The 16192-nt window shown below is 50.1% G+C and overlaps 8 protein-coding genes across 8 annotated transcripts; 3 read left to right on the top strand and 5 right to left on the bottom strand.

Moving 5' to 3' along the window:
* Window positions 1–220: 220 nt before the first annotated feature.
* Window positions 221–1394, bottom strand: N7533_004909 (uncharacterized protein; the record flags this gene model as incomplete). The annotated part of the gene is made up of 2 exons (XM_057101559.1): window positions 221–975; window positions 1049–1394. The coding sequence occupies 2 exons, from the start codon at window positions 1392–1394 to the stop codon at window positions 221–223; spliced, it is 1101 nt and encodes a 366-aa protein (XP_056961189.1).
* A 261-nt stretch (window positions 1395–1655) lies between these two features.
* On the bottom strand, window positions 1656–4559 carry N7533_004908 (WD40 repeat domain-containing protein; the record flags this gene model as incomplete). The annotated part of the gene is given in 9 exon segments (XM_057101558.1): window positions 1656–2225; window positions 2239–2313; window positions 2383–2681; window positions 2732–2863; window positions 2910–3044; window positions 3094–4040; window positions 4093–4244; window positions 4299–4456; window positions 4520–4559. The coding sequence occupies 9 exon segments, from the start codon at window positions 4557–4559 to the stop codon at window positions 1656–1658; spliced, it is 2508 nt and encodes an 835-aa protein (XP_056961188.1).
* A 262-nt stretch (window positions 4560–4821) lies between these two features.
* Window positions 4822–6763, bottom strand: ilv3C (putative dihydroxy-acid dehydratase; the record flags this gene model as incomplete). Its single annotated transcript, XM_057101557.1, has 3 exons — window positions 4822–6003; window positions 6065–6276; window positions 6346–6763. The coding sequence occupies 3 exons, from the start codon at window positions 6761–6763 to the stop codon at window positions 4822–4824; spliced, it is 1812 nt and encodes a 603-aa protein (XP_056961187.1).
* Window positions 6764–7269: 506 nt separating this feature from the next.
* Window positions 7270–9050, bottom strand: N7533_004906 (uncharacterized protein; the record flags this gene model as incomplete). The annotated part of the gene is made up of 2 exons (XM_057101556.1): window positions 7270–8716; window positions 8776–9050. The coding sequence occupies 2 exons, from the start codon at window positions 9048–9050 to the stop codon at window positions 7270–7272; spliced, it is 1722 nt and encodes a 573-aa protein (XP_056961186.1).
* A 461-nt stretch (window positions 9051–9511) lies between these two features.
* yme2 (uncharacterized protein) lies at window positions 9512–12119 on the bottom strand (the record flags this gene model as incomplete). The annotated part of the gene is made up of 3 exons (XM_057101555.1): window positions 9512–10074; window positions 10125–11870; window positions 11927–12119. 3 exons carry the CDS (start codon window positions 12117–12119, stop codon window positions 9512–9514), a joined length of 2502 nt encoding a protein of 833 aa, XP_056961185.1.
* Window positions 12120–12372: 253 nt separating this feature from the next.
* On the top strand, window positions 12373–12978 carry N7533_004904 (EMI1 family protein; the record flags this gene model as incomplete). The annotated part of the gene is made up of 1 exon (XM_057101554.1): window positions 12373–12978. The coding sequence occupies one exon, from the start codon at window positions 12373–12375 to the stop codon at window positions 12976–12978; it is 606 nt and encodes a 201-aa protein (XP_056961184.1).
* A 956-nt stretch (window positions 12979–13934) lies between these two features.
* Window positions 13935–14509, top strand: N7533_004903 (histone H2A.Z-specific chaperone CHZ1; the record flags this gene model as incomplete). The annotated part of the gene is made up of 3 exons (XM_057101553.1): window positions 13935–14063; window positions 14142–14145; window positions 14313–14509. 3 exons carry the CDS (start codon window positions 13935–13937, stop codon window positions 14507–14509), a joined length of 330 nt encoding a protein of 109 aa, XP_056961183.1.
* Window positions 14510–15225: 716 nt separating this feature from the next.
* Window positions 15226–15965, top strand: N7533_004902 (SNARE domain- containing protein; the record flags this gene model as incomplete). Its single annotated transcript, XM_057101552.1, has 4 exons — window positions 15226–15236; window positions 15336–15524; window positions 15582–15675; window positions 15762–15965. 4 exons carry the CDS (start codon window positions 15226–15228, stop codon window positions 15963–15965), a joined length of 498 nt encoding a protein of 165 aa, XP_056961182.1.
* Between the last annotated feature and the right edge of the window lie 227 nt (window positions 15966–16192).

Here is a 16192-nt window from a genome sequence, read left to right as displayed (position 1 = left end):
TTAAAAGATGCTCATAGAATCTGGCTTCGATTGAAGTGTTAGAACGAATTATATGCTATGTACATATCGCGACAAAGATTGGAGAATGCTCGTCAAATAGGCTTTCAGTATTCCAGAGAGGAGATGTGTAATGCAAGAGTACAGCGCAGGCTCTATCTGAGTCCTGCCGGGATCGAATCGGATGGGAGAGTTTTAGTTCAACATTTCAACATTCAACATTTCATGACCGACCACGATCATGTCGTGAACGACCCGGACCTAGTCCATAACCATGACAAGACTCAATACAGAGCCCAGGCCTAGGTGCCGGCTCAAGCGAGCCACGCGCCTTACCAATGAGCCAATCAGTCAAAGTCACGAACGTAGCAGTCCGGTCCTCGCCATCCGTCGCGTCATCGGCGTGTTCAATCGTATGCGTCAAGATACGGCCTTCATCATCGAATGAGAAGACAAACAGCCCGCTGAATTGTTGTTCTTTGGATAATTTGAATATTGGTTCGTCGCCGCCGAGGAGTTTGCTTAGGCCTCTGTTTGTGCCGTTCTCTGGTGATGAGAGGTGACTTTGCGATTGTGATGCGGCAGAGCCGGAGGTGGGGGAGGAGGCGGCATTGGCGTTATTCGTGTTCGGCGTATCGTGGAATGGCCTGCTATCGGTTCGAGGCTCCGTTTTCCACCGCACGACTAGTCGTTCGTCGCCGCAGTCGTGCTTGTCGCCGTGTTCTGGGTCGAGAAGGGTCCCGGCGCGGACTATTCGCTCGCTGAGGATTTGTAGCTTTACATTGCCGACAAGTGGTACGCTGCTCCATGCGACTGGTACTGTCCACAGTGCTGCGCGGTATAATGTGCGGCCCTTGACGGTGGGGAGGTGTGGGTGTGTTGAGGGGAATAGGTGGAGGTTGACGCTGGGAGCGAGGATCTCGGGTGGGAGAGTATTGTACAAGATTGTAGGAAGGAGAGGTGACAGTGTTCGGAGAGCTGGAAGAAAGGAAAGCAATAAGTTTCCCGGGCTTCCCTGGTACGTTTTGCCAATTCATTTCTTTGTACTTACTCTTGCCGAGCTTCAATACCCGCTTGTCTGGAGGCTTATGGTTGTTCTTTTGCGGTTCGTCTAGTCCGTCGATGCCGGTGCGCACCCGTGTTGGGGAGAAATATGTTATTGGGAGAGGTGTTCCTGATGCTGGAGCTGGAGATAGCCAGGGTTCTTGGAGAATACCATGACGTGGGTGGGCGAGTGGTTGGCGCGGCGTGAATGTGAATGAGCGGCCCGCGCTGCATCTCGATGGACGCTGCGCCTGCGCCTGTGTCTGTGCCTGCAGCGGCCGGAGAGAAAGACTACGCGAAGGTGAGGCCAGGTTAGGCATTCCGCCGGAACGTATAGGGGCGGCGAGGGTCATGCCATGAGTGTACTGGGAGAGTTGGAGAGAGTTGGAATTAGAAAGTTGAAATGCGGAGAGGTCTACGATCATTTCCCGGTTTCGCGGGCCAATCGCAGCGCGCGGGTATACAATACAACGAAAATAGGGCAACCATGGGACATTACAGCCCTGGAGAGTAATCAAGGATTCTTCGATACAGATTGAAAGGATAGAAAATAAAAATTTGACATATAATTTCGTACTCTGCGGTTAATTTCATGCTCTGTGGTATTCTATTCCTCAGGCCAATTCATCATCATCATCTTCCATGCCCATCACTCGTCGCTCAGCCAAGTCGCGAATCTTGTCCTCCAACACGCCGCGTCCAAAGCGCTCAGCAACCTTAGCTGCTGCCTCAACCATCTTACCATTGCGATCAGTCATGAGATTAACCAGCTCCAGCGCCTTCATACCACGTTCCTCGCCCTCTCTGCATTCAATGGCCAGCATCTGCAGCAGAGTCTTGTCAAGCTCCAACTCCTTGCGCGCCAGCTCCGCACGCTGGCCAGAGGTTGCATTGGTTGAGGCCAGAAGGTCGCGGAACAGTGAAAGAAGCAGGCTTCCTCGGACAAAACCTTCCTCGAAACGGCTGCCTTGGTCGGCGTCGGCGCCATCTTCCGAGGGGTCCTTTGGCGGGTTGCTGGAAATGGGCAGCTGGAAGTCAAACTCGCTGAGAAGGGGCCGGGGGAAGTATGGGTTTTTGTCGCCACCCTTCAGAATGATACAGTGGAATTTCCCTTGGGCGACGGCGACGGGCCAGTAGGTTTCTTCCTTTTCGTCCACCCGCGAGACGGGACATTTGCTTTGTATCTAGAAGGGGGACCCATCGGGCTTGCCCGGGTGTGCGCCAATGTTGAAGGACAACCAGTACGCCGGTTGAATCATAGATACATGGGTCCTATTACTTGTTAGTTTTGTTGTTCATAGTCTGGAGCGAACTGGTATGGGTGGGTAGCAGGGGACATACACCACTGTCTGTGAAAAAAACACTTTGTAGTTGAGCTCCAGGAGGCAGAGCAACCACATCTTCATTTTGGCAGATCTCGTCGCGCTTGACGTTCTCGACGGTGTAGTGCAATGTCGCATACCGACCATCGGCGGATACGGACCCATTTCCAATGGTCATGATGTAGTCTCGCCAAGCGGCGCATGTTACGGCCTGGCTCTTCTGTCGATAGACCCTGAACGGTGTGCCAAAGAGGGTGTACACTCGTACGTAGCCCTTGGTCGTAACAGCAACAATATAGGACTCACTGAGTGCGAGAGCTAGATATTTGTCAGAATAATACTGTACAAAGAGGTTAGAAATCACATACCTCGGACCATCTCTCCCTCTGGCAATTGAGTACGCCAATCTGCTCGAGTTGTCCAAGTCTCATGCGGCCGGTAGAAAATTGTCGCAGGACTACCGTCAGATGGGTTATTAGAGAAAAGCGTGCCGTTATCATCTGTTCTTGTTAGACTTGTTATTTGGCCATGATGATCTCGACTTACTCAGGCATGCTTTGTCGTATTGGTAGGGGTCGGTAAAGTGGAAGTCCCGATGAAGCTCCCGGTCATAAAACTCGACAGTAACTGTGTGATGAGTCTCCTGGTCAACGGTCCAGACAGCACCAGTCAGATTCAAGCCTAAAAATGGGTTAGCAGAGTTCAAGATTACCAGATTGGAATGCCATACAGAGATACCGCCTGTTGCCAGCCCATGGTGTACTACCAGGCTGGAGTGGCGGATGGCATTTGGGCTGAACAGCTCCCGATTGCAAACGCTTGCTATCAGGACCATCGAGGTCATCGAGATGGTCATTTGATCGCTTTCCGTGGAAGTTCAAATCCTCAGCATAGCCGGCTCCATCATCATCGTCGACAAAATCCGCCATGTCCTCATCTCCGCCAAGAATATCATCCAATGAATCGGGTGTTCCAGCTCGGACCGGCTTCTTGACTGTTTCCCTGGACCTATCTGCCAATGTGTGTGGTAGATTGTTGGAGATTTCAGTCAATGGCCCTGGGAATATAGGAGCTGCCTGCAGGGATTTCTGGAGTTGAGCTTCATGGCTCCTTGGGACGAAATTGTCGTGGATGAAGAGTTCGCCATCGGAGGTCGTGAACGACAGAGAATTCTTGGTAGGATGCCAGGCAATGTTGATTACATTTCCAAAGTCATATCGCTGCACGATTTTCTGGGTCTTCGTTTCCCAGAGAACGATCTGTTTGTCCGCTCCAGCCGAGACCAAAAGAGCTCCATTGGGCGACCAGCTAATCGCGGTAATCTCACCGGTATGTCCGTTGGCGAAGGTCTTTTCCTTCTTCCACGAAGAAATCGAGTAGATAGCGACGTCCCGGGTTGCCTCTGCAACGGCAAAGGCTGTGCCGTCGGGGTGCCATACAGCTCTCGATGTTGCCTCGGAATCCGGTTCGAGTTGGCGAATTACTCCATCAAGTTTGTGGACCAGCGCAGGCTCCTCCTCAGCCAGAGAGTATATATAGAGAAGACCGTTTGTGCTGGATACGGCAATGAAGCGGCCATTGGGATCGAAAGTGACGTGTTTGGCGGATTTTTGTTGTTCGCGGAGGTACTTGATTTGCGACATGTCTTCGACCTTGACGATCTTCACGGTGAGATCACTAGTAATGTTAGCTTGTCGTCTTAGCATCATGCTTTATTAATTGAACTCACTCGCTTGCCACGGCCACCCACTCTCCATCTCTGGACAGAGCCAGATCACGGATTGGCAGCGCGCATCGTGTCAGGATAGGCCCCGACTTGCCTGTAGCTGCATCGTACTGCCAGACATTGCCGTCCTCGCTGCCCATGACGAAGTATTTGTTCTTTTCACAGGTTAGAATTTGTATACCACTTGAGCAGTGTTCTTTCGGTCATACCGTCGCGGCAACACCGACATGCCCGTCCATCCCGTCGTCAACGGTCTGCGGTTCTCCATCTTCATCTACAGTGTAAATACGAATAGCCGAGTTCGAGCCACCGGTGATGATTCGTCGGCCATCGGGGGTGTATGTTAGGACTGTCGTCCCTGGGGTGTCTAGACAGAGATAGGCTGGTTAGTAGGAACCTCGCGTCAGCTGCAATTGCGACGCCAACTTACGGGCAGGGCGCCCTCGAGGGCGAACAGCATCCGAGCTCATTTTATCAAAGCCTGCGAGCAATTACTCGGGTAAGATATCGCAGGATCAACAATGGCGGGGATTCAATCGCAACTCAATCGAAGACCCCCTCTGGCGGTGTCCGGAGGTGATCGACGGGAGACGCGCGCGCGACGCGCCCTCAAGGGATTTAACCTAATTGGGACAGGGCTTAGGGCAAGGAAGTATACAACATCTAATTTCAATATATTATTTGATTATTCGTAACATTCAAATTCGTTCAATTATTTCTTTCTATAAAATATTATTCTACAGGACCACTCGCTGTAAGGAAATCGAAATCAGTGCCCTGATGCGCCTGATTTACCGACCGCTCATACAATCCACGATACCCTCGCTTCTGCTTTCTCGCTCGTACCGGTCCAGTTTCAGCTTCAAGAACCTGCTTCCGCTGCAAGATACGCGATTTAAGCAGCTCATCGGAAATATGCAGATGCAGCCGACGACTTTCGATATCGCAAGTAATCAAGTCCCCTGTTTCGACGATGCCAAATGGGGAATCTGGCACCGCGGCTTCTGGGGAGATGTGGAGGATGATGGTTCCTCCTGCAGTTCCTGACATCCGACCATCTGATAATCGCAGCATATCCTTCACGCCTGTCGATGCGAGCTTCGTTGGAATCGGGATCAGTCCAGCTTCGGGCATGCCGGGGTTTCCAATTGGTCCGATACCTTTGAGTACCAGGACACTGTCCTTCGTGACCTCAAGAGCGGGATCGTCGATGCGCAGCGCCAAGTCTGCTGAGTTCTCGAATACAACGGCGGGTCCGGTGTGTGTAAGTAGGTTTCGGTCTTTAGAAGCTGATGCTTTGAGGATTGCCCCGTTGGGTGCAATGTTGCCATGCAGAACGGCCAGAGAGGAAGAAGGGAAGAGAGGGTCTGACAGGGGCCTGATAATATCCTGCTCAAATGCAAACTTCTTTGTTGGTACTGAGTCCAGGACCTCACCGAGTGTTTTGCCGGTGATTGTCATGGCAGATAGATGAAGTAATGGTCGTAGGACTTGTAGTAATGCCATCATGCCTCCTGCATTATGGAAATCGTTCATATAGTTATCACCGCTTGGCTTCAAGTCAATCAGTAGCGGTGTCTTCTTTCCAATTTTCTCAAATGTATCCAAGGTGATCACGCCTTGGAGCTGAGGATGTCTGTTCGCGATGGCGAGTATGTGAACAACGGCATTTGTAGATCCGCCGATAGCTTGGAGAACGGTGATGGCATTCAAAAATGACTCCTTTGTCAGGATATCCTGCGGCTTGGTAGATAATTTCGCTACTGCTACCGCATTCGCGCCGGTTTCTTCAGCAATACGTAGTCTTGCAGATGATACTGCTGGCGCAGATGCACCGCGAAGGGGCATCATTCCCAGAGCTGCAGTAACACAGGCCATAGTACTAGCAGTGCCCATAACACCACATGTGCCAATCTGGAATTCATTTGCGTTAGCTACAGTATAGAAAATTGCCGAATTTCAAGACAACACTTACCGTTGGAGCAAGTTCTTCATTAATTTCCGAGATTTCCTCGACATCAATCTCGCCCGCTCGGAATGCGGCCCAGTTATTGCGGCAGTCGGTGCATGCACCGATTCTCTTGCCCCGGTGACTACCCGGCATCATAGGGCCGGTAATCAGAGGAAGAATAGGCTTATTGGCAGATATTCCGCCCATCAGCTGTGCAGGAACCGTTTTATCACATCCTGAGGAAGTTAATCAATACCATTCTCGAGATACGCAGACAGCATGAGTGCTGTACATGGGTGACTAACCTCCAATCATAATACAAGCATCCAACGGCTGCGCCTTAATCATCTCCTCCGTATCCATACTCATAAGATTCCGCAAAAACATACTCGTCGGAGACGAGAACGATTCATGAACGCTTATAGTCGGAAACTCAATCGCCAACCCGCCATTAAGCTGCACGCCACGCTTAGCAGCCTCGATAAGCTGCGGCACATTAGCGTGGCAAGGATTGAATCCGGAAAACGTGTTAATGATGCCAATTATCGGGCGCGAAAGGGCATCTTCGGAATATCCGAGTGCTTTGATGAACACTTTTCGGAGAAATAATGAGAAATGCGCGTCGCCGTAGGAGGTTAGGCCCTGGCGCAGACCCGAGGTCGAGGTTATGGGCTTGGTGAGGTCGTAGTCGCCGTTGAGCTCCGCTTCATTTTCATTTTGCATGATGGGAAGAGAACTTCCAAGAGGAGATTCTCGGTGGAAATGGTATATTTAAGTGCCTATATCCAATCCGCGCCTTTACAATTGCGAGTACAGGAGCCAGTGGGGCTTATATATGCGTATTCTCTGAGTGGATGGTGTCATTCGGGCCAACTCCGACGGATATTATTCCGTGCGGATGGCTTCCGTCTGAGAGCTCATTCGCCCCGCGTTCCACTTTCGACCTGGCGCCTCATGAAAATGCGGAGTAAATGGTTGATCTCGTTTTTTTTGGTCAAATTTGAGATATTTGATTCGTCAAGTGATATTTCTTCGGCCTTCTCGGGCTCGGTGAGATGACAGATCGCCGAAGACCACTTACCTACTTGCTGGGCTTTGGGAGTTCTATGAAAAGGGAATTTTCTCTTGCAGTTTATAGATGAAAAGTTGAAAAAAAAGGTGAAAATGAATCGCTTTCTATAGAAACATGCATTTTTGTATCAAGATAGATCTGAGCCCGAGGAAGTAGCCTAAACAGTCGGCTTCAAGTTTACCCTGATATCTCTCGCCGGCTGAGAAGACCCCCAGGTCGGCCAGTTCTTTGGAATTTTAAGATCCTTGCCATCCGTCGACGTGATATTCCACATTGATACTATACCCGCAGTAAAAGCCAGAATGGTGCCCTCATAAAATTTGTTATCCTTGGCACCATACAGCCCCTCCGCAATGGGGCCGAGAATATTTGCGTCGACCTTCTTTCCCCCGGATGCGGGGTCTGTCACAATGAATCGAAGCGGATCATACTGGTCTGGGTTCGAGAAGCGCCGAGGATCGGTCTGGTAGGCCACATGGGGCATGATAACATTCTCGCCCTTTCGCATCTTGTAGCTGCGAGGCTCCGTTGCATCGTTCGCTGACTCAGTCAAGGTCAAATCTGATTCCAACTTTCTGAAAGATACGCCAACAGAGTGGAGGCGGATAGTCTCGAGGTAGCATGCTTTGAACAATGGACATGAGTCTAGGACCTTTTCGAGATCGAGGCTGAGACGCGGGGGTTCGTCGAATGGGAATCCTGTCTCTTCCCGGGTCGGCCGGGATGATTTCACGCATGGGGAAAACTCCTTTCGAATCTCCTCCAGAAGCGCACTGTCTGCGAAGATGTGAAGAACAGTCCAAAAAGTGATCTTGCTTATGTGTTCAAGGATGTCCCAGTACAAGGACAAGTGGCCGGCGGCGCTCGCATTCGCGGTCAGGTCGAGCTTTCGGAATGTGCGCATTCTTTCCTTTACGAGCTCAGAGACATCGTCAAGGTCGCGAAGCTCGAGCCCGGGATCAATTCCATCATCGACTGCACAGAATGCGCGGTGGAACACTGATGTGATGTGGATGAGTTTATCACGGGTGGAATATCCCCCAGAGACACGCGGAGAAGGAAAAGCGCGGGAAGTTCCAACAAACAGCGTAACGAAGCTAGTATCCAATTTCCACAAATCCTCGATTACCATCGGGAAGTTCTCGAGGAAGGCCTCACCCATCAAGAATGTGGACATGTTGTGGCCCACAAAGTTTCGTACAAGGGCAAATAGGTTCGCCTCGCACAGAGACTGGTTCTCTTCGTCTAGCGACACTAGACTGTCACGCTCCCATGGGGTTTGGTCGACAAGACTTTTGCTGAAGGTGACCAGGTTTGGAATGTTGCGTTTAATTAGACTAGTGATAGCGGTTGATGCATCGTTCACAAAAGATTCTTTGTTGAGCATACCAGGAACATCGTCACTGATTTCACTGTTGGAAGTCTGTTGCAAAGTCTGAAGTAAACTGCGATTGCCAAAGACGTTTTGCAAAGCCTGGTCGAGCGCGAGGGTACTCGTTGCATTATGAGAAGACAAGATGGATTTGGTCATTGATGGTGAAATCACGGTATTGTGAGTCTCGCCACGCATATAGATGCCAAATACAGACTCATCCATCGAGTCCCTAATAGCTTATTAGAAAACGAAAAGGAGGCAGCATCGTCGCTGAGATTGAAGACCAACCTTAATGACTCGAATAGACTGGCATGATTCCATGCGAAGAAAGGGCTATTACCAAACCAGGGGAACCAATACGGCGCCAATCGCGTACTTCGAGGTTCCGCAGGATCTTGAACACGCTGTCGGCCCCGAACCCCACTGATGATGCGAGTCGCGATGCAGAAAAACGCCAAGATCGCAAAGAAGTTGACCCAGGATGCCTCGGGCAAGCTGTTCTTCACAGTCTGGATGTGACTGCCAGTGTTGGATGGCATTTCGTACTTCCAATCGTCCTCCATGATTGCGATGGGGTGCACTGAGACTGAGAGAGGAAATGAATAAACAGTGCCGATTTATGGCCCGACGCTGATTACAACAGCACCAGCACACGGTTCGGAATGCAATCGACCGGAAAATCAGTTAAAAATTGAAATTTTGAATCATCGTCGGGTCTTCATGGACAGGTTTGTGTCCGAGAAGGCGCAGCAGGGGAATTCGGCCAGGTGGAATTCGAACTGCTTATTCATCAAAGTCAGCCTCACAACTGAGGCATTCTAAGTATAGACCAGCCCTACAGAAAGCTGCATAGAAATAGTCCAACACTTCAATGGAGCATGACTGGAATAAAAATAGGTAAAATAAATTATGATACTCTTGGGAACCGATCGTTTGTTGAAAGGGGATTTGACTATTCACTCATGTTTTACAAAATAATCACAGAGCCACCACATACTATGTACATCCACCTATCAAGCATCGACTATTTCTCACTCTGCAACATCTTTTGCAAAATGGCACTATCCCGCTCGTACTTGAGTATCTTAGTTTGTGAGCCCTGGATCTTGCCCAACAGCCACTGGATGCGCGAAGTGAGCTCCCAAGGATGTTTCGGCAGCGACCCAAGCAATTGCAGCTCTTCCTCGTATTTGCTAATGCCCTTGTTCTCGCTGCTGATGAGTTGCCCGAGAATCAATAGGTCAAGACGGCCTTCCAAGGTCTTATTCTCGATAAGACGCTGGAATGCGGCGTGGTAAACAGGCTTTCCAGGCTTGATATATCGCGGGAATCCCTTGACAGATCCGACGGAGATGAGTTCCGCCTGTTCCAAAGCTCGAAGAGTCGTCTCGCCATTGTCTTTGAACAAGTCTGAAAGGAGAACCTTGTTATAGAGCAGAGAACCATCGTTGGACTGCGCTAGAGATTTGATGATGTGCCATGCTTGCTCACGACTCCATTGGGGTGCGACTGTAGATGTGTCCGTACCGAGAATGAATATCTTCAAGATTTCAGAGGCTGACTGTTCAATGATACGATCCACAGCGGCTATTAAATTTCAGCGATGACTCGTCAAATACTTCATGTGAGAGACAAACCTTGGGGACTTTCTCCAACTTCGATGCGATGTGCCATGAATTCGAGATCGGTCACACGACCGCCCAGAACTCTAATGCAGTCATCCAAACCGGCAAGGTTCCTCACTTCCTTTGGTTTCTCTTCATTCTTATCGTTTGAGCCCTCAGTATCCAGGTGGCTTAGCACAAAGCGACGGCCCACCTCAGGTGAGCAGTCGCCCAAGCTAACCGTACGGTAAACCTGGTTGGGAAGTGCCTTGCTCAAGGGCTTCGCGAATGAAGAATCCGTAGTCAAGAAGATGACATGGGCAATATTCGCAGTAGTTAATCCGGCCGCCCACTCGGTAAGCTTGTCAAGAACAACACTGTCCTCTGCATCATAGAGAAAGTTGTCAATGACAACAACAGGCCGTTTCTCCGGATGAGTTTCAAGATACTCATCCTCACCCATAGTAGCATCCTTGTCATCCTTTCTCCGGCCCTCAAGAGCGACTTGCTTCATGGCCACCGCTGTGTTTTGCCATATCTTGCTCAACTGGGCATCCAGTGTCTCCGAGAAACCAGCCTTGGTACCAATCATTCCTTGTGCAGCCAGATCGATAAAGCTACTGATACTGTTCATCCAGGAAAAGATAGGCCGATAGCCAACTTGGGACGCGGCACGAGAAATCTTGGCAGTATCTCCTCGAGCGTCTTGGATTTGTTTGCAGTCGATGACAACCTTGTATTTATGATTTTTCAAGGCTTGATCCAAAACAAGCTCTCGCTTGCCAGAGCCTCGTGGTCCATGGACAACAATGAAAGTTTCCGCTGTATCAGTCAACCAGGCTTCTAGTTGAGTGATATCTTTCTGTCGGTCTTCCCAAATGGCCGTGAGGCCCCGGGGGTCTGTTTTGCGCTGTCCGAAGTAGGTGATATTGGCCTTGCTGGCTTGTCGACGAATCCAAAGCAGAACGGCATTTTCTTCGGCATGAGCCGAAGCTTTGATTTTCATTTTGATGAAAAAGGTCCGAACAGGATCGAAGACGATGACCGTGATGGCTGCAATCAAAGCTGCTAGAGCAGGAATCACAATTCGGGGGTGGTTGTAAATCCAGTCCTTGATCATAGATAGCTTGATTCTACGCTCGTAGTTGATCCTGAACTTTGTACCAAACTTGCCCCCACCATCCACCTCTGAGACGATGTAGCCGTGCAGGCAATTTCTTGCCATTACCGCGAACCTCGGTCGACTGAAGCGTAGTGTAGCATACCGGGGCTCGAGTTTTGAGTCTGAGGGTTGCGGGTGTATATCCAACAATTTTCCATATGGGCGGAACAGACTGTATAGAGCTTCCTGTGTTAACTCTGTTGCTGGAGCTTCACTTGTGCTCGGTAGAAACTCGACTGTCAAGGACGCGCTGGGAACTCGATATAGATCCTCAATCCATGGCCGACCTTGAACCAAGTCCGCATCTGCCCTCTGAAATGGATTGAACCAGGGGCGTATGGGAGATTTGGCGAGGTGTTCTTTTATTGCTTCTTGTATTTCCTCATCCTTGACGCCAGGTTTGCGCGCATACTTGACGAATGCTCCCCCTTCTTTGTATCGTGTGATGACTTCCTTGATTTCCAGATTCAGGGACGGTGGAATTGCACGTTTCACTATCTGGGTAGGGTCTGCTGCGGCTAGATCGGGGTGGTTGATCCGTTTCAGAATTCCTTCGAGGGGTTGGATATGACTGAGTGGCCCCCGTAATAGCCATTGGACCCTATGTGGGAAGATGTCTGGATATAATTAGGAAGACTGTACCCACGAGGATGCTGATAGCTAAAGCACTCACTGTTTACATAAATTATGCCTTCATCATCAGCCAGTTTGATGTGCCCTGACTGAATCGAGGAGGAAAAGCGAATGTTGTTAGGCAAGCGGGGAGTTGATCCCCACCCCCGGCCAGATGGCTGAAAGCCAGCTCTGGGCCGGAAAAGCGGAGCTCGAACAGCTTGAGGAATTCTTGCAAATGCCACTGGCATCATATTAACATTTGTGCATATTGAGGCTGTTGGGTACAACTTGGGAGAGGGAAGAGGAAAAGGTCTGGATCGGTCGCTGCAAGTCAAAACCAGCCATGCATTTCCAAGCTGGATGACGTCGTGGCTCAGCTTATCGTGCGCTATCGGGCCACGGGGGTCCACTGACACGTGACCGTAGGCCATTATCGCCGGAAAACCGCGTCGGCGCTCTCTGGATCGCGAATTGAAGCAAATTATCACAATATCCTCCGCAAAGATGGGCTGGTGGTCACAATCGAGTCCTCAAAAGGACAACAATAATGAATCACAACCCACAAACGCACCCGAGGTTCCGCCACAAGCTCCGCCTCCAAAGCAGTTGACCCCCGATCAACAAGCCGAGCTGGAATTCAGCCAGATCCTGGCTGATCTGCGCGCGGAGGAGGATACATTCCAGAAGAAGCTACAACAACAGAAATCGGATCCCAATACCCCCGATCAACCCTCATCAGCCATTGCACCCGACTCCCTCTACCAAGATTCCATGTCCTGTCGTCAAACCTTCGACTATGCCTTTTTCTGCCAGTCCTTCGGAGGCCAATTCGTCAATGTTTATCGATACGGAGAAATGCGATCGTGCAGTGAGCACTGGGATAATTTTTGGCTCTGTATGAAGACCAGAGGATGGGGAGATGAGTTGCGGAGGAAAACTATCCGGGACCACAATCGCAAAAAGGCCATCAAATATAAGACTGGTCCTAGCAGTGAGGATATCTGGGATGTTCGTCTCGAGCCGGCTCAAAACGCCTTCCAGGGAGACTTTGCTGCGCTGGAGCGGGAGATCAAGGCGGAAGAGGAAGCAGCACAAAAGGCAAAGGCGTGAACGCGTTCGTCTTGGAGATCTGAGCGAGGCGCTGGCCTCTTTTTTATTGGTCATATCATGAAATGTAGGTATATTCTGTTACTGGCGTGAATCTGTACATGTACATTAGTTTGAAAGAGTCAATGACACTCTCTACTTTGGAAACTCTGACAAATATCGAGTTGAACTATATCCCCGAAGACTTGTTTCTATGCTAATTTATTAATGGCAATCCTGGGAGTAGTGTAGCTTTGTTATAGCAGATAATAACTTGAATACGTTTACTTCTTCACCACAATTTGGTTGTGTTCTATTACTACTAGTACTACCTAGATAGGTATTCTGGCATCTATACACATATACTATAGTACAAGAGGTATCTCAATAACTGTCTGGTCAGCTACCATTTGTTCATTCACCGATGCTTTGTAGTCAGAAAATCAACTTTGCTACCCAGTGACAGATTCTTCAGGGCTTCGAAGAAAATTGGAGTACAAGAAGATTACATAGACAGCTCTCACACTTATTACATTGTAAACAATCATTACAGGGAAATAGCCGGTGACCTCATAAACACCCTGTGGGGAAAAGAGGCAGCCTCTGTACAACAACCGTATTTTTGTACTCATCTCTTATGCCCTTTCTCTCGACTTTTGAAGCTCAAAAACATGCACTATCTCGCACACCCCTCTAAGATTCCTGCACTTTAACTTCAAATAGACCTCGACTTTCCGAGGTCCAAAGCGCAAAAGGGGTGATATCTTGGAACTCAGGGCTGGCACCGTCACGGGGACCCCACTTGCATCGGTCACAAACGAATCACACCGCGAGGGGCCTCCCTTACTGTTGCGGGTTGTTTTGATCAAGCTACACCTTACTTTGCAGACCGTCTCTTTAAACCCCCTCTCTGTCACCTACCTCCCTTGCAACTCTCCAACACTCCACATACCTTCACATCATCATCACATATCTATACAATGGGTGACCACGCTACCACCAACGACCCCTCCAACGCCACCTTCGAGCAGAAGGGCAAGGGCAAGGACGTCCAGGACCAGATCGCTGAGGACTCCAGCGACGAGGAGAGTGACCAGGAGCTTGAGATGGTGAGTCTTTATCCAATTCTTCCCAACAGAGAGTTCTTACAAATGCAGAAATACCTTGCTAACCTGACCACCATCTAGGCCGGTACGCGACAACCCCTCCACCCCTCCACCTTTCAAGCGCATTTGCCACTTTCCCAGCCCCTGCCCACCGCAATGCCCTTCTCCAGCAGCCTGCAGCTGTCAGACTCTAGACTTTCATCCAATTCCCGTACCAATCCGTGATATATACTAACGCAAGCACAAACACAGACGAGGACGAAGACGACAACAACCTCGAGCCCATCTCCTCAGAGAACATCATCCAGGGTGGCCGCCGCACACGCGGCAAGGTCATCGACTACGCCGCCGAGGCCGAGAAGAACAAGGATGAGATGGAGGACTCCGAGGATGACGAGGACTACCAGGGTGGCGCCAACAACGACGACGACGATCAGATGCGCGACTAAGCGCCTGGTCCTGACGACAAATCTCAAATGACATAAGTCTCGGTTTGGAGGATTGGCGCTACGGATTCCAAGGGAGGCTCTCTTGTGCGCCTTGCAGGCTAGCATCTCATCCACGAAACGTCATGGCTATTGTTTACCGGTGGCCATGACTATGAATTCAATGAAACGAAGTTCGCTTCTACCCTTACTCTCTTCTATTAAGTCACATACTTTGATAGAACCTCGCCACGACTAAATGCAGTGTGATTCCTGGCCTGTAATCTGTAAGAACAATGCGCGTAGTTGGTTGGGTTGGATCGGGCTGGACCTAGGCTGCGGCCTCAGTGCCATACTGTACCAACTGCCCGCGAAGACAATCTCCCCGAACCGGAACCAGACAAAGAAATTCATTCTTCAGGACAAAATCACTCCAAAGCCCATCTACAAAGGCCACAAACAATTAATTGTACTGTTTCGCCTCCGAATCCCATTGTAAACAACATCTGCGTCATCACGTGCAGACACGCTTGAGGCGAGACCAACAAGCTTTGGCCACCTGTTTTTGTCCGCAAGCATCGAAGAAACCCAACAACGCCAAATGACCAAATAAAATCCCCGATCTCACGAACCGCGCAATGCTTCCGACCACCAACTAATAGAAGCAATACTTCAAGAAACCGACGTCTGGGATTTCCCGATAAGAACCTCGGTTCAGCGCCGACCCATCAACGACCGCTATGGCTTCACGGTATGTAGTATAGCCACCCTGCCTGCCACCCTGTCTTGACCGCGAGACAGTCCTGTCCTGGATCACAACCCTCAGAACCGTGCTAACAAAGTGCACTAGATTCCCCCGCCAACGTCCCTCGAACAGCCTCTTCGACTCATACGGCGGCGAGTCCCGTCCGGCGAGCAGGTCGCCCGCACCGTCCGGAGGATATGGATACGGAGGCTACTCCAGCCCCGCAGGAAGTGCCCACGGCAACGGAGACGCTTCAGGACCTACATTATACCGGAGCGCGACACCAGATAAGAAGTGAGTGGAACATTTCCCTGGCGAGCTTTGAGGCAGATCTAACGTATGCGGGGATAGGGGCCACTACTCGGATGCGGTGCTCTCGTCACTAGAATCACAAAATGACGCCGAGGTGGAAGGGATAAGCTCAAAGGTTAAAATGCTGAAGGATGTAAGTGATATTCCTCATCTCGCTTGACTCCAAAAGAAGGCGAAGAGAAGAGCCCTTTGTCTTCGATCGAAGCTAACAGGACACAGCTCACGATTGCCATCGGCGACGAAATCCGAGATACAGCGCACATGACAGACCTAGAGAACTCATTCGAGGGGACCCGAGTTCGACTACGCGGGAATATGAAGCGTATGCTCCGCATGGCTGAGAAGACGGGCGTTGGGTGGAGGGTTTGGCTTGGCTTCATCTGCGCCGTCTTCCTCTTGTTCTTCTATGTGTGGATCTTCTGAGGAGTTGGGGTTGCAGGGGACTTGTTTTATATGGACCTGATTTTCTTGTCCGCCATACTTAATTCTTCTACTTGAGATGGGGCTGGCTGGCTTTGGGCTGGCTCTTCTGCTTTCCTGGTGGTGCATACATACAGTTCATATTTGTACTTTTGGCTCGGGTGTTTGGAGTTTTCTTTCCTTCTCTGGGTACCACCAGGTGTATCTTTACATCCCTTGATTCTTATCAA

The sequence above is a fragment of the Penicillium manginii genome (genome assembly GCF_028828005.1).
Source record: "Penicillium manginii strain IBT 31320 chromosome Unknown utg000004l:1.0-7231830.0:1.0-7236170.0, whole genome shotgun sequence".
NCBI classification, from domain to species: domain Eukaryota; kingdom Fungi; phylum Ascomycota; class Eurotiomycetes; order Eurotiales; family Aspergillaceae; genus Penicillium; species Penicillium manginii.
Note: the sequence above shows the minus strand (reverse complement) of the source record. Positions and strands in the feature narration are given on the sequence as shown.